Consider the following 12,593-nt stretch of genomic DNA (forward strand, 5'->3'; position numbering starts at 1 on the left):
ACACCGTTGTAATTTTGTATTTTCACATAAATTAGATCAAGTACCGACAATTACTAGCCGTATTGTTATAACACTTCTTGAGCTAACGATTTATATCTTTCTTAAGGTATTTCCCCCTGTTTATTAACTTTATAGCGGGCACATTCGGTTGCATTAAAATTATTATCTTTAGCTTGTCAAAATTAGCTGCTTGAGCAATTTTGGCTATTTGGCTATGCTGTAGACCAGGGGTCTCCAAACTACGGCCCGCGGGCCGCATGCGGCCCTCGAGAGCCTATAATGCGGCCCGCGATGATGTTGTAAAGGATAATGTAAATATCATATATTTTTGACAGTTTCCATCATTTTTTTAAATTTTTACTAAACCAAGACAAGAATCAAGTTACTATAAAAGAAAAATGCAGAACTTTAAAATATTTATTAAGTATTTTCTTGCCAAGACGAGATTTAAACGTTCTCATTACCAAAAGTAACGCGTAAATGGCCCTCAACAACGATATTTACGAAGAAATGCGGCCCGCGAACTGAAAAGTTTGGAGACCCCTGCTGTAGACTGTCTACAAATGTATTATCCCTGGAGTATAAAAGTATTATCCAGCCTTAATTTTAATGGTGAAAGAATGTATGTTAGTTTTTATATTTATTCAGGAAGAACGGTCCGAACTCTCGTAAAAATTATGGCACACAAACCATTTTTTTACATTATCAAGCTTTATTGTTATCTTTTTTTTTTCGTTACGTTGGGTTTTCGGTGTGTCTGGCAGCGGCCTGCAGCTTTATTGCTTCCTACTGTCAAATATGCTATCGGTGCTTTGCAAGGCAGCATCTATGAGCCTACCTGTTCCGATGAATATGTAGCTCTTATTGTCACCTGCGCACTGAGCATCGATTGAGGAATCAAAACAAAAAGCTGTTTACGTTTGTGCTGCAGAAATTATCAACTCGCTGTATTTTTTACTGTTTTAAATAGCATTTTAGGGATTAGTACTTATCTAAAACGTGACCGTGGTCCTTTCGTGACATTACTGTTGAACCTAGATTCATTCTTCTCATGAATATTTTTTTCGCGCTAAAATTGGTTAAGGTAGGGGAAAAGGCTTTTGCTGTAAGCAGTGAAAGCATTTTTCATTCTTCCGCATCTTATCTATTCATGGACTTGTATCGCTTGTGGTTTTCAGGCCATATAACATAAATCTGAATATCATCAAACACAGCCATTTGTGAAATATGGAAGAATATTTGGATGATCCACTGATAGAGTTTGTGAAAGTGGAGGGAAATGATGATTCTGACAATCAATTCGTCGACGATACGGAAATCGAAGATCCCAATTTTTTATCTCGTCCTAAGAAGATTCGGAAAATAATGTGTTATCAAACTGACAACCGAAAAGTTGTTCACCCTAAACATATTGCAAAGAAGCATGTTGATATGCCTGCGATGCCGGTGCTACAGAAAACCGGAATCCGAAAAATTACACACATAAAACAGATGGCAAGGAACCACGACGCCACGCCGACGAAGTCAGTGGCACAAAACTACGAGAACCGCAAAATGGTCAAACATTTCACTAGTAAACACGACGGTACGTCCATCTAGCTAATACGGCTATCAAATCGGAAGATTTAATGGTTTACCTTGACATTTCAGATGAAGTAAGAAGGAAGAAAATGATAATTGAAGCTCACCAAACAAACATGGAAGAAAAAAAATTCAAGAAAAATGTAAGTCAACCATCGATAGGATTGAGTGTTGAAATTGAAATTGAAATTGAAATTGAGAGGAATTGATTATGAAACTTAATTGTAACAATATATCTCATTTCCAGATGATTCCGATGAGTGAAATGAAGACAATCGCTTTGATCAGCAGAATCGAAAAAGAGCCGTCTATATGGGACAGAAAACATGAGGGTTACAGAAACAAAGCGACCAAAGATAAAGCCTGGAGCCGTGTGGTTGGAAAAACAGGAATGCCATTAGAAATTGTTAAAGCCAAATGGTCATCCGTTCTAGGATCGTTTCGACATTACAAAGCACTGCACCTAAAAGATCGAGGTATCCGGATCAGTTATATCCTTAAGCATTTCTTCAAGCGTGTTAGCATTTCGATTGATAATATCTATGAGGTTATTGTTATTTCTTCTAGGTCATAGACCAAATTGGTTCGCCTATGATGCATTGAGTTTTATGCTCACCTCAACAGACAACGTATATCAAGCGGATGCCATGGAGGTTAAAAAATATTTTTTATTTATTAATCTATATTTTGTTTTATTTTTTGTAATATGCACCAATTATATTTTATTTAATGATTATTTAAAATCCAAAGAAAGGGATTCACTTTTGTATTCAAGTTGTGACAATTGATATGAATTAATTTCTGTTCTCGCTGTAGCATTTCTTAAACTAATTAACGAAATATAATATAATTGTAGGACACCTCTGTTGCTGAGTACATTGACGACCCACGGGCTTCCGAGGAACATTACGAAAGTGAACACATCGAAGAAGAATACTTATTCCCGAATGAGACCCGTTCTCCGAAGAAAAGAACGCCGATGAAGGAAGACACGGTGGACAGTACTTTTTCTGACGATTCGAATAGTGCAGAAATCTTACGAATTGTGCGCTCCATGTCAAAAGTGTTAGACAAAATGGCCAACGTTGGTATGCCTGTTGACTATGGACGCTATGTGAATCAGCATCTAAAGGAATACGACGAAGAGATACGAAGAAAAACCGTTAAAGGCATCATGGACCTCATCGCGGCTGCAAATGCCGAAATGGCAAACAAATATCCCGAGCGAAAAATATGCAAAACATAACAAGATGTGCGCTATTTTCAAATGCAGTTAGTTTTGTAAGCTTACTTTATGGATTTTTTTGTATTTCATCGCCAAATTATTTGCGATTTAATTTTAACCGCTTGTACATTTTGACGCAATTTATGTGCTGTAAAATTGCTCTAATAAATTCAACGTAAATGTTTTATATTTTAATAGCTTCTTCTTTTTCTATTTGGCGCGTAACGTTCTACGCGGACATGCCGGTCTATGCTGGCTTTCGAGACTCTCGAACTGCGACATCTATTAACCTTTAAGTTGGCAACCGGATACCCGGGTATTTTTTTCAACTTCGAACTGCAATAACTTTAGATTCATTGCTTTTATTGACCTGAAATTTTCCGTAGCCTCCCAACTTTTAATTTATGATTTTTTGGTGCATAAGTTGTAATTTTTAACAGCCTGTAAGTATTTTATTTTGATTTGTTTTTTACTTTACCACGTAAGTTGGCAACCAGCATACCCGAGTATTCCATACTTTTTGTATGGACAATGACGTTTCTCTTCTTCCTCTTTTCGTATTGTGCTTATTTTCGAGTCAAATTCAAGCAATTCCAAATTTCAATTTGACCGTTATTTTTATAATAAAATGAAAAAAAAACTTAATGAATAAGTGAAATAGAAGAGAATATATGGTCAGCATTACTTGCTTACAGCATTAAAATATAGAAAGCATTGTTTACCTATGAAAATCGTTAATTTTTTGCATCAAACGTGTGGAATACACGGGTATGCCGGTTGCCAACTTACGTGTGTAAATCTGGTTGCCAACTTTACGGTTAAAACAATACAACCAAACTAGAAATATGTATTTAAATTAAGGTTTCTCATTTTTTAAGCCGAAGCAAATTATTATGATTCGTGTCAACGCTGCTTCAGTATTGTGTTATGTGAAAAAGGCCTTTTGCTCAAGTGTAACAAGGCCCTAATCACAGAACAGCTGTCGATGGCTTTGTTTACTACGATATAAACAATCCCGATTTGAAACAGCGGAATAAATTGGCCTTTTAGTTATATGTTAAACATGATTAATCTAATGTGCTCAGTCAGATGTTAATTGCGTGCGTGTACAAATTGTATTCTTACTATTCAGTGATAAAAAACTCGTCCAATAACTAGGTACAGTTTTGAATTTACCGGACGAGGTAGTTCAGCAAAGTGTCCGATCACAATAACTTGATGTATTTTTCTCTTACTTTTGCCCTTAAAAATGTGAGCTATGGCTTTTTGGCTAATAGTTCATTGCAAAATAGTTTTAGCGCTACATCCACAACAAATCAAATTATATGCTGTTCGCATCTTTTTCAGAAATATGGAATCGTCCAAAAAACAACCAGCGACCGCCGGTTCTTCTAGCCGCAGTTCGAGAGGAAAAAAGTCTGGAACCACGAAAAAGCAAACAAGCGATAAGGATAGAGAACGAATCGTCAATGCATATTTGAAAGGATTCGGTGCAAAACCGATCAGCAGCATGCTCAACATCAATATCTACACCGTGTACTACATCCTGAAGCAGTACAGAAGAACCGGTCAAGTGTTTTCCGCAGAACGTGGAGGACACAATGCTAAAGCGTTATCAGACGACGTTGCGCAAAGTATTCGCCAGTGGTTTGAAGAAGACAGGACACTGAGGCCGAAGCAACTGACCCAGAAGGTGTGGGAACAGTACCATATACGTGTGAGTCCATGCGCCGTTCAACGTGAGTTGAAGGACTTGCAGAAGAAGTTATCTAAAAGCATGCAGCCCGTTTCCAAACCGAACAGTGCAATTCAGCACAAGAATGATTATAATTGTAATGCGACAAGAAAAGAATCCCTTGTCATAAAAGACTGTCTTGTAGCGAACGAAAGCACAGTATTTATCAAGCAGGAATACGGCAACACCAGTGACGATGATGCACACTTAACAGATCAAATTGAAATTGGCGAAACTCAGCTAACTTACGGCAGTAGTGATTTCAAAGAAAAAATTGAACCTTCTAACAGCGCTCTTACCGGTATTAGACGCCCACATGGGACGGAATCAGGAACACACCATTCTGGTAAGTGTCGAATTGGGTATCTCGTTAAATGGCAATAGGCTTCAAGAAACGAGTAGTGTCTCATGTTGGTTTTTTTCTTTCATTGCAGTTACAAATGGAGCAATACAAGATTATGCAGAATCTGATGGCGAATACACAGAGGTACAGCAACAAGTGAGTAATAATCAGGAAACAATTTGCATACCCACAATCATTTGTAGTATCCTTTCCCCCACCATCGAGCTTCAATCGTTGCCAACTATATAGCAAGTGAGCATTATTGGATTGGTTTTTGTTTCAGGATCCGCTAGGAAGCAGCACCCTCCACACCTTTCCATCCACAACCAGGAAAAAACAGACCCATGCAGACGACTCGCGTAGTGTAGAAACTAATGCGCATACTGTGAACAACAGGAAACCAGTTGCAAGCATTTCCGTTGCAACCTTTAACATAAACGGTATTAAAGCCGTTGTCGTAGACGGCAATTCAGTGGATGTTCCAGCGAGTGGCACCTGTACTGCAACAAAAAACATTTGCATACATTGTCCTTGCTTCGATAAACTGGTGAGCGAGCAGAAGAAAATGTTGGAACAATTTGTCGCCAACCAACACAAAATCATTAATGAAATGCGGGAGGCACAACAAGCTTTAGTAACCAAACTCGAATGCATAGAAGGCTCGCTTAAAACTAAGCAAGGGGAATAATAATCAATTATATAGGATGTATGTGTGTTTACTTTTAATTTATTTCATTACACTTATGTAACACAATACAAAAAATAAATGCCAACTAAAAATAAAATGAATGACTTACTTACTTACTTATCCGGCGCTACAACCGCTTTGCGGTCTTGGCCTGCCTGAGGAGTGTCCGAAACCGCTCACGGTCTCGCGCCTTCGTCTGCCAGTCCGTTATCCCGGCCTTAATGGCGGACGCCTCCACGCCATCTTGCCACCTCAATTTGGGCCTACCACGCCTCCTATGTCCTTGTGGACGGCCTAAAAAGACTTTACGGGCTGGGTCGTCCGTTTCCATGCGTACAACATGGCCAGCCCACCGGAGCCTGGCGAGCTTGATACGCTGTACGACAGTGAGGTCGCCGTACATCTCGTATAGCTCGTCATTATAGCGGCTCCTCCATTGTCCTTCCACACATACGGGGCCAATTATCCTTCTGAGCATCTTCCTCTCGAACGCGGCTAAGAGGGTTTCGTCAGATTTGGACAGTGTCCATGTCTCAGAGGCGTATGTGAGTACTGGTACTATATAGGTACTATATAGTCCCAGCTTCGTCCGTCGCGACAGGTTCTTTGAGGTGAACTGATTTTTCAGGCTGTAGAATGACCGGTTGGCCGCCAGCATCCTTGCGCGCAACTCAGCTTCCATACTGTTGTCGTTGCTGACCTTTGACCCCAGATAGGTGAATTCTGGGACGACTTCAAAAGTGCGTTCACCTATCTCTACATCTCGCCTACGTAGATTCGGATTATTTATTGGTAGTGTTGTGATTCTTACACTTTATTTATGATATAATAGGAAACACGGTAAAATAACATATAGGACGATACGCGAATACTGGTGTGTGTGGGTGTGCAACCGTCCGTTGCCCTTGAGCGCTCGGTATCAACTCTCGTGCGGCTCCGGTCCGTGTTCGCCAATACGGGAACACTCAGGCACTCAACACGATCGTGCTTCAATAGTCGACAGGCGAATGTCGACGTCGAGCAGCTGGCGCTGCTGAGGCTGCGTTCCCACAACATCTCCCTTCTTTTAATACAGCAGGTACGGGTCGAACCAACGCGGTGCTTTTCTATCTCTAAAAGAGCGGCGTGGTGGTGGTACCGGCTGTGCTCCTCGATGCGACTCTTCAGGGATGCAATCACGTTCAGGAGGTGGTGATGCTGATGATTGGGGGACGGTCCTGTAAGATGATGATTCAGCGGACGACGGTGATAGGTTACACGGAGCTGAATCGGACGGTGGCGACAACGACGATGACGATGAAGACGATGAGGACGATGATGACGATGAATCAGGTGACGACGACGGAGGCGTAAGGTTCCACTCATCCAAGAGAATATGTAGCGGCAAAAGGTGTTGATCACGCTTACTAGCTTGCTGGTTAGAAGGGACCCGACGACGTAGTTGGTTGATATGGCTTCGTATAATCTTATGGTCCTCTGTCATAACACGGTACATTACATTGCCGCATTTCCGCAATATTCTTCCTGGCTTCCATTTCCATCCGTTTTGCGAGTAAATTGTTGGATCCCAGTTACCACAGGGATAATGGAACACATAGCAACACTTAGAAAGCATAGCAACCATGCGGTATAAAAGGAGCCTATAGCTCATCACCGCTTTACTCTTAAGTTGACTTTCAAATACAAAACTTTAACTAGAAGCTGTGTGCAATAGTCCGAGTAGTTCGGACATATCAATTTGGCGACGAGGATTTTGAAATTTTGAAGCACAACGAAAGAAGCGATGGCAGAACTACAGCAAGCAATCCTTTTGATGACGGAACTCCTGCAGAAGCTGGCACAGCCGAACAATACGGAGCAAACTCTCGAATCCTTGGCAACCAACATCAGTGAATTTTCGTTCGACCCGGAAAATGGAATCACTTTCGAAAAGTGGTACAGCCGGTATACGGATCTTTTCGAATCGGATGCCAAGAATTTAGACGATTCCGCCAAGGTACGCCTGCTGTTAAGGAAGTTGGACACACCATCCCACGTCAGGTACGTCAACTTCATCTTGCCGAAGCTTCCCAAAGACGTCGATTTTGCTGGCACCGTCAAGATACTATCGCAAATGTTCGGCACACACACCTCCATTTTTAACAAGCGGTACCAGTGCCTCCAGCTAGTAAAATCTGAAGCAGAGGACATCATTAGCTACGCAGGGAAGGTGAATCGTTCATGCGAAGATTTCGACTTCAAAAATATGAACATCGATCAGTTCAAGTGCTTGGTGTTTGTGAGTGGCCTTAAGGGTCATGCCTACGCCGACACGCGTCCAAGGCTTCTTTCCCGGATTGAATGTGAAACAGCAGAAGCTCCCGTGAATCTTCAGACCTTGATTAACGAATATCAACGACTCGTTAATCTCAAGGAGGACACATCGATGATTGAGCGCCAGTCAAGCTCGAAACAAGCGGTTCACGCTGTCCAGGAGAAGGGAAGGTTTCATCATCCACACACTTCAAAAACGGAAGGTAAGCTGCCTCGCACCCCTTGTTGGCAATGCGGACAAATGCATTTTGTCCGGAACTGTCCGTTTTCGGAGCACCAGTGCAAACAGTGCAACCGAATTGGCCACAAGGAAGGCTATTGCGGCTGTTATTCCAAACGGCAGACAGTTCCAGGCGGAGGGGAAAAGAAAACATCGACTCAGTCACCATCGAATCAGCCATCAAATCAGCAAACGAATCAGCCAGCAAATAGACAAAACAACCCTCGGAAAGTCAACGCTAGAGGAGTATACATCGTGAACCACATTGTGAACCACATCGCTAACCGTTCCAGTAACCGAAAGTACGTGCCTACTTTGATCAACGGCGTGGCTACCAGGCTCCAACTGGACACAGCAAGCGATATCACGGTGATATCAAAGCAAACCTGGAACAACTTGGGTAACCCTTCAATCATCAAACCGACGATCCAAGCAATCAACGCGTCGGGCAAACCACTTCATCTGATGGGTGAGTTCCAGTGCGACGTCAGCATCAACGGAAAAACTGCTCGAGGCAGATGTTTCGTCACGACGACTGCCAACCTCAACCTTCTCGGCATCGACTGGATTGACCTGTTCAAGCTGTGGTCAGTTCCTCTCGACTCCGTTTGCAATCAAGTAACGACGAAGTCGATCGATCAGCAGATTAGTGAATTTCGAGCAAATCATGCAAATGTTTTCAATGATTCACTGGGACACTGCAGGAAATTGAAGGTAAAGCTTTTTCTCAAACCAAATGCTAAACCTATTTTCTGTCCAAAGCGCCCAGTTCCTTTCAACACCATTCCATTGGTCGATGCTGAACTCACACGGTTACAATCATTGGGCATCCTCGAACCTGTCGATTTCTCCGAATGGGCTGCTCCCATCGTGGCAGTGCGCAAACCTAACGGTCGAGTGCGCATATGTGCAGACTACTCGACGGGGCTAAACGAGGCGTTGGAACCAAATCACTATCCGCTTCCGACGCCGGAGGAAATTTTCGCCCAACTCAACGGCAGCACCGTTTTCAGCATCGTCGATCTTTCCGATGCGTATCTGCAGCTTGAGGTGGATGACGACTCCAAGAAGCTGCTCACAATCAACACGCATCGAGGATTGTTCCGGTTCAATCGTCTGGCTCCCGGAGTGTAATCTGCGCCGGGCGTATTTCAACGTGTGGTGGATGGAATGATAGCAGACATACCTGGTGTCCGCTCTTTCATCGATGATGTCATCGTGTTTGGAAAGGACATCAGCTCACACGCAACGTCACTCAACCTACTCTTCCAGCGGCTCAAAGAGTATGGTTTCCACGTGAAGGCTGAGAAGTGTCATTTCTTTCAATCACAACTCGGCTATTTGGGGCACATTGTGGACAAACAAGGCATTCGTCCAGACCCCGAGAAAGTGAAGGCTATTGCTGCACTTCCACCGCCAACCAACGTTCCCGAGCTTCGATCGTACCTGGGTGCGGTCAACTTCTACGGTAGGTTCGTGCGCAACATTCACGAATTGCGGCATCCAATGGACCAGCTGTTGAAGAAGGACGTGAAATGGCAGTGGACCCCGGCATGCCAACAGGCTTTCGACCAGTTCAAAAGGACGCTTCAATCAAACCTGCTGCTAATGCATTACGACCCTAAGCTTCCAATCATCGTGGCTGCGGATGCATCAAGCACAGGCATCGGGGCAGTCATCTTTCACCAGTTCCCTGATGGCAGCATGAAGGCAGTACAACACGCTTCGAGGACGCTCGCACCCGCGGAGCGTAATTATGGACAACCAGAGAAGGAAGCGCTTGCGTTGGTCTATGCAGTGACCAAATTCCACAAGTATCTGTTGGGACGCCATTTCACACTGCTGACTGACCACAAGCCACTACTTTCCATCTTCGGTTCTAAGAAGGGGATTCCCCTACACACTGCGAACCGACTACAACGGTGGGCTCTCACGATGCTGAATTACGACTTCGAGATTCAGCATGTATCCACCAACGAATTCGGATGTGCAGATCTGTTGTCCCGACTGATCGACCAGACCATCCAACCCGAAGAAGAATACGTTATCGCTGCGCTGAGCCTTGAGGAAGATTTGGTAAGCATTCTTGCTGACACAACAGAAAAGGTTCCTGTTTCATTTGTGTTATGGAGGCGTTTAGGGCGAAACGCGATAAGTGAGCCAACCTGCGCAAACAGTTCGGCTCCGACTGGCTGGTCACTCAGCGAGCCGAGAGGCCACTCAGCACGATCGGAAGGACGATCGTGCTCTCTTGGATTAAGGCGGTCGAGCGGGACGGTCACACCAAAAAGGGCATTTAGGATTAATAAATTATATTATTGTATTGTATCGTTTTAAATAAGTACAATATCGTTTTAGCAAGCCCCGCAATATCACAAAAGTGGCGACGAGGATGGGATCGTTTCGTGTTGTTAAGTGCTGACCAATTTTTAATTCGTTTTGTTCGTTTTCTTCCGTGTCCCGCTCACACACATACACCCACACAATTGCGCCACCACGTCCCAAGAAGCGCAAGATGAACCCCGCTGATGCAACGATGGATTTACCGACGGAGGAGGAGCAGCGACGTGCATCCTTAGGCCGGTCTGGATTTTTCAACCCGGCGGTGATGCAACAACCCGGAACATCGCGGCCGCACGTTCCCTCCGTGCACGAAGTAGCGTCCCATCATCAGTTGTCTCCAAACGGACACCTCTATCCGCCATCGCAATTGGGACCCGCATCAGCGCAGCCGGTATCAGCGCCATCGCAATTTGTGCAACCGCCATCGCAAACGGGCTCAGCTGTAGTGGATAACGCCGTACTCCTGCAAACGCTAAATATGATGCAGCAACAAATGGCCCAGCAACAGCAGCTTATTAGTAAAATAATGGCCCAGCAAATAAGCCAGCCCGTAGTTACGCCAAATTTCAATCCGGAGCAAGCAACGGAAGCATTAGCAAATTCAATTATGGAATTTCGGTTCGATCCTGAAGCTGGCATCACCTTCAGAACATGGTTTTCCCGGTACGAGGAGCTGTTCAACGAGGATGCTTGTCGGCTGAGTGATGCAGCAAAAGTGCGACTGCTTTTAAGGAAGCTAGGTGCAGCCGAGCATGATCGGTATTTGTCGTTTATCCTGCCCCTACGTTCAAGTGAATTTTCATTCAAGGAAACGATCGCAAAGCTCGCTGTGCTGTTCGACGTACAGGAATCCTTGATAAGCAAAAGGTACAAGTGTTTGCAGCTTACAAGGAAACCTGAAGAGGATCTGCTTACCTACGCATGTCGTGTAAATAAATCATGCGTAGAGTTCGAGCTCAGCAAGCTCGACGAGGAGCAGCTAAAGTGCCTCTTATTCGTTTGTGGATTAAGAGAAGAACGAGACGTCGAAGTGCGAACCAGATTGTTGGCGAAAATCGAGGATCGAGAGCAGATTACGTTGCAGCAACTGTTAGAGGATTGTAGTCGCATTGCCGCACTAAAAAGAGACAGCGCAATGATTCAAGAAAATGAACGGCAAGTACTCGCATTGCATAACAAAAATCATACAAACATATTTAACAAACATACTAAAGCTAAAAATTCGAGTTTTCAGCACCGGCAATTCCCCAAAAGAAATAATGTCCAAAGATATGATAAGCAGCGTCCTCCCGCACGGAACACCCATCCCAGTCGACCATGCTGGCTTTGTGGCGACAGACATTGGGTGCAATATTGTGGCTATAAATCGCACAAGTGCCAAGATTGCGGACAAATAGGACATCGGGAAGGCCACTGCAATACCGCGAACCAAAAAGGAAAATTTCGTCAGAGCCCATCGGTGGAGACACGTATCGTCACGGTAAATGTATGTGCCGTCGCGGTAAACTGTAAGTACGTTAACGTACTAATAAATGGGAAAAATGCCAGGTTACAACTCGATACGGGGTCCGATATTACGATCATAAATAGATCTCTGTGGCAAAGCTTAGGCAAACCTCCTCTAAATGCATGCGAGATACGAGCAAAAACAGTTTCAGGGGCCAGCCTTCCCTTAGACGGGGAATTCGAAGGAATTGTTACGGTTGGAGAGAAAACAAAAGCAGCTACCATCCGCGTAGCTTGCGTAAATCTCTTATTATTGGGTGCAGATATCATCGACGCATTTGATCTCGGATCGTTACCGATGAATGCATATTGTGGAGCTGTTTCGACAGCTACACCAATTGCAAAACAATTAGAAACCAAGTTTCCCAGTGTTTTTAGGGGATCAGGTTTATGCACCAAGGCACGTATAAAAGTGCAAGTAAAAGAGAACACCCAACCAACTTTTTGTCCAAAGCGCCCAGTCGCTTATGCTATGCAAGAAGCTGTGAATAAGGAACTCGACAGATTAGAGCAACTTGGAGTTATTACACCGGTAGACTATTCGGAATGGGCAGCTCCTATAGTGGTTGTTAGAAAGGCAAATGGAACTATAAGAATATGTGGAGACTACTCCACCGGCCTAAATTCAGCATTACGGGC

General features: G+C 43.8%; 2 protein-coding genes and 1 pseudogene across 3 annotated transcripts; all 3 read left to right on the plus strand.

Annotated features, from left to right (window-relative positions):
* Nucleotides 1-877: 877 nt before the first annotated feature.
* On the plus strand, nucleotides 878-2,993 carry LOC121592568. The gene is made up of 6 exons (XM_041914148.1): nucleotides 878-1,084; nucleotides 1,179-1,585; nucleotides 1,651-1,724; nucleotides 1,829-2,057; nucleotides 2,149-2,234; nucleotides 2,438-2,993. Exons 2-6 carry the CDS (start codon nucleotides 1,228-1,230, stop codon nucleotides 2,825-2,827), a joined length of 1,137 nt encoding a protein of 378 aa, XP_041770082.1. The 5' UTR covers nucleotides 878-1,084; nucleotides 1,179-1,227; the 3' UTR covers nucleotides 2,828-2,993.
* Nucleotides 2,994-3,774: 781 nt separating this feature from the next.
* LOC121592763 lies at nucleotides 3,775-5,589 on the plus strand. 2 transcript variants are annotated; one of them, XM_041914528.1, is made up of 4 exons: nucleotides 3,775-3,964; nucleotides 4,154-4,887; nucleotides 4,976-5,040; nucleotides 5,168-5,589. In XM_041914528.1, exons 2-4 carry the CDS (start codon nucleotides 4,158-4,160, stop codon nucleotides 5,570-5,572), a joined length of 1,200 nt encoding a protein of 399 aa, XP_041770462.1. In that variant the 5' UTR covers nucleotides 3,775-3,964; nucleotides 4,154-4,157; the 3' UTR covers nucleotides 5,573-5,589. The 2 variants fall into 2 exon arrangements, with proteins under 2 accessions (XP_041770462.1, XP_041770463.1); XM_041914529.1 differs by lacking the exon at nucleotides 3,775-3,964 and adding an exon at nucleotides 3,987-4,057.
* A 1,766-nt stretch (nucleotides 5,590-7,355) lies between these two features.
* On the plus strand, nucleotides 7,356-10,490 carry LOC121592244 (annotated as a pseudogene).
* Nucleotides 10,491-12,593: the final 2,103 nt, after the last annotated feature.

This window comes from Anopheles merus, chromosome 2L (assembly GCF_017562075.2).
Source record: "Anopheles merus strain MAF chromosome 2L, AmerM5.1, whole genome shotgun sequence".
Taxonomy (NCBI): Eukaryota; Metazoa; Arthropoda; class Insecta; order Diptera; family Culicidae; genus Anopheles; species Anopheles merus.

What these genes read in the sequence shown, in the direction of transcription:
- LOC121592568 (XM_041914148.1), top strand. Translation starts at nt 1,228, where the DNA reads ATGGAAGAATATTTGGATGATCCACTGATAGAGTTTGTGAAAGTGGAG. An exon ending in ACTGCACCTAAAAGATCGAG is followed by an intron (nt 2,058 to 2,148) that starts GTATCCGGATCA and finishes TATTTCTTCTAG; the next exon opens with GTCATAGACCAAATTGGTTC. An exon ending in ATCAAGCGGATGCCATGGAG is followed by an intron (nt 2,235 to 2,437) that starts GTTAAAAAATAT and finishes ATATAATTGTAG; the next exon opens with GACACCTCTGTTGCTGAGTA.
- LOC121592763 (XM_041914528.1), top strand. Translation starts at nt 4,158, where the DNA reads ATGGAATCGTCCAAAAAACAACCAGCGACCGCCGGTTCTTCTAGCCGC. An exon ending in ATCAGGAACACACCATTCTG is followed by an intron (nt 4,888 to 4,975) that starts GTAAGTGTCGAA and finishes CTTTCATTGCAG; the next exon opens with TTACAAATGGAGCAATACAA. An exon ending in ACACAGAGGTACAGCAACAA is followed by an intron (nt 5,041 to 5,167) that starts GTGAGTAATAAT and finishes TTTTTGTTTCAG; the next exon opens with GATCCGCTAGGAAGCAGCAC.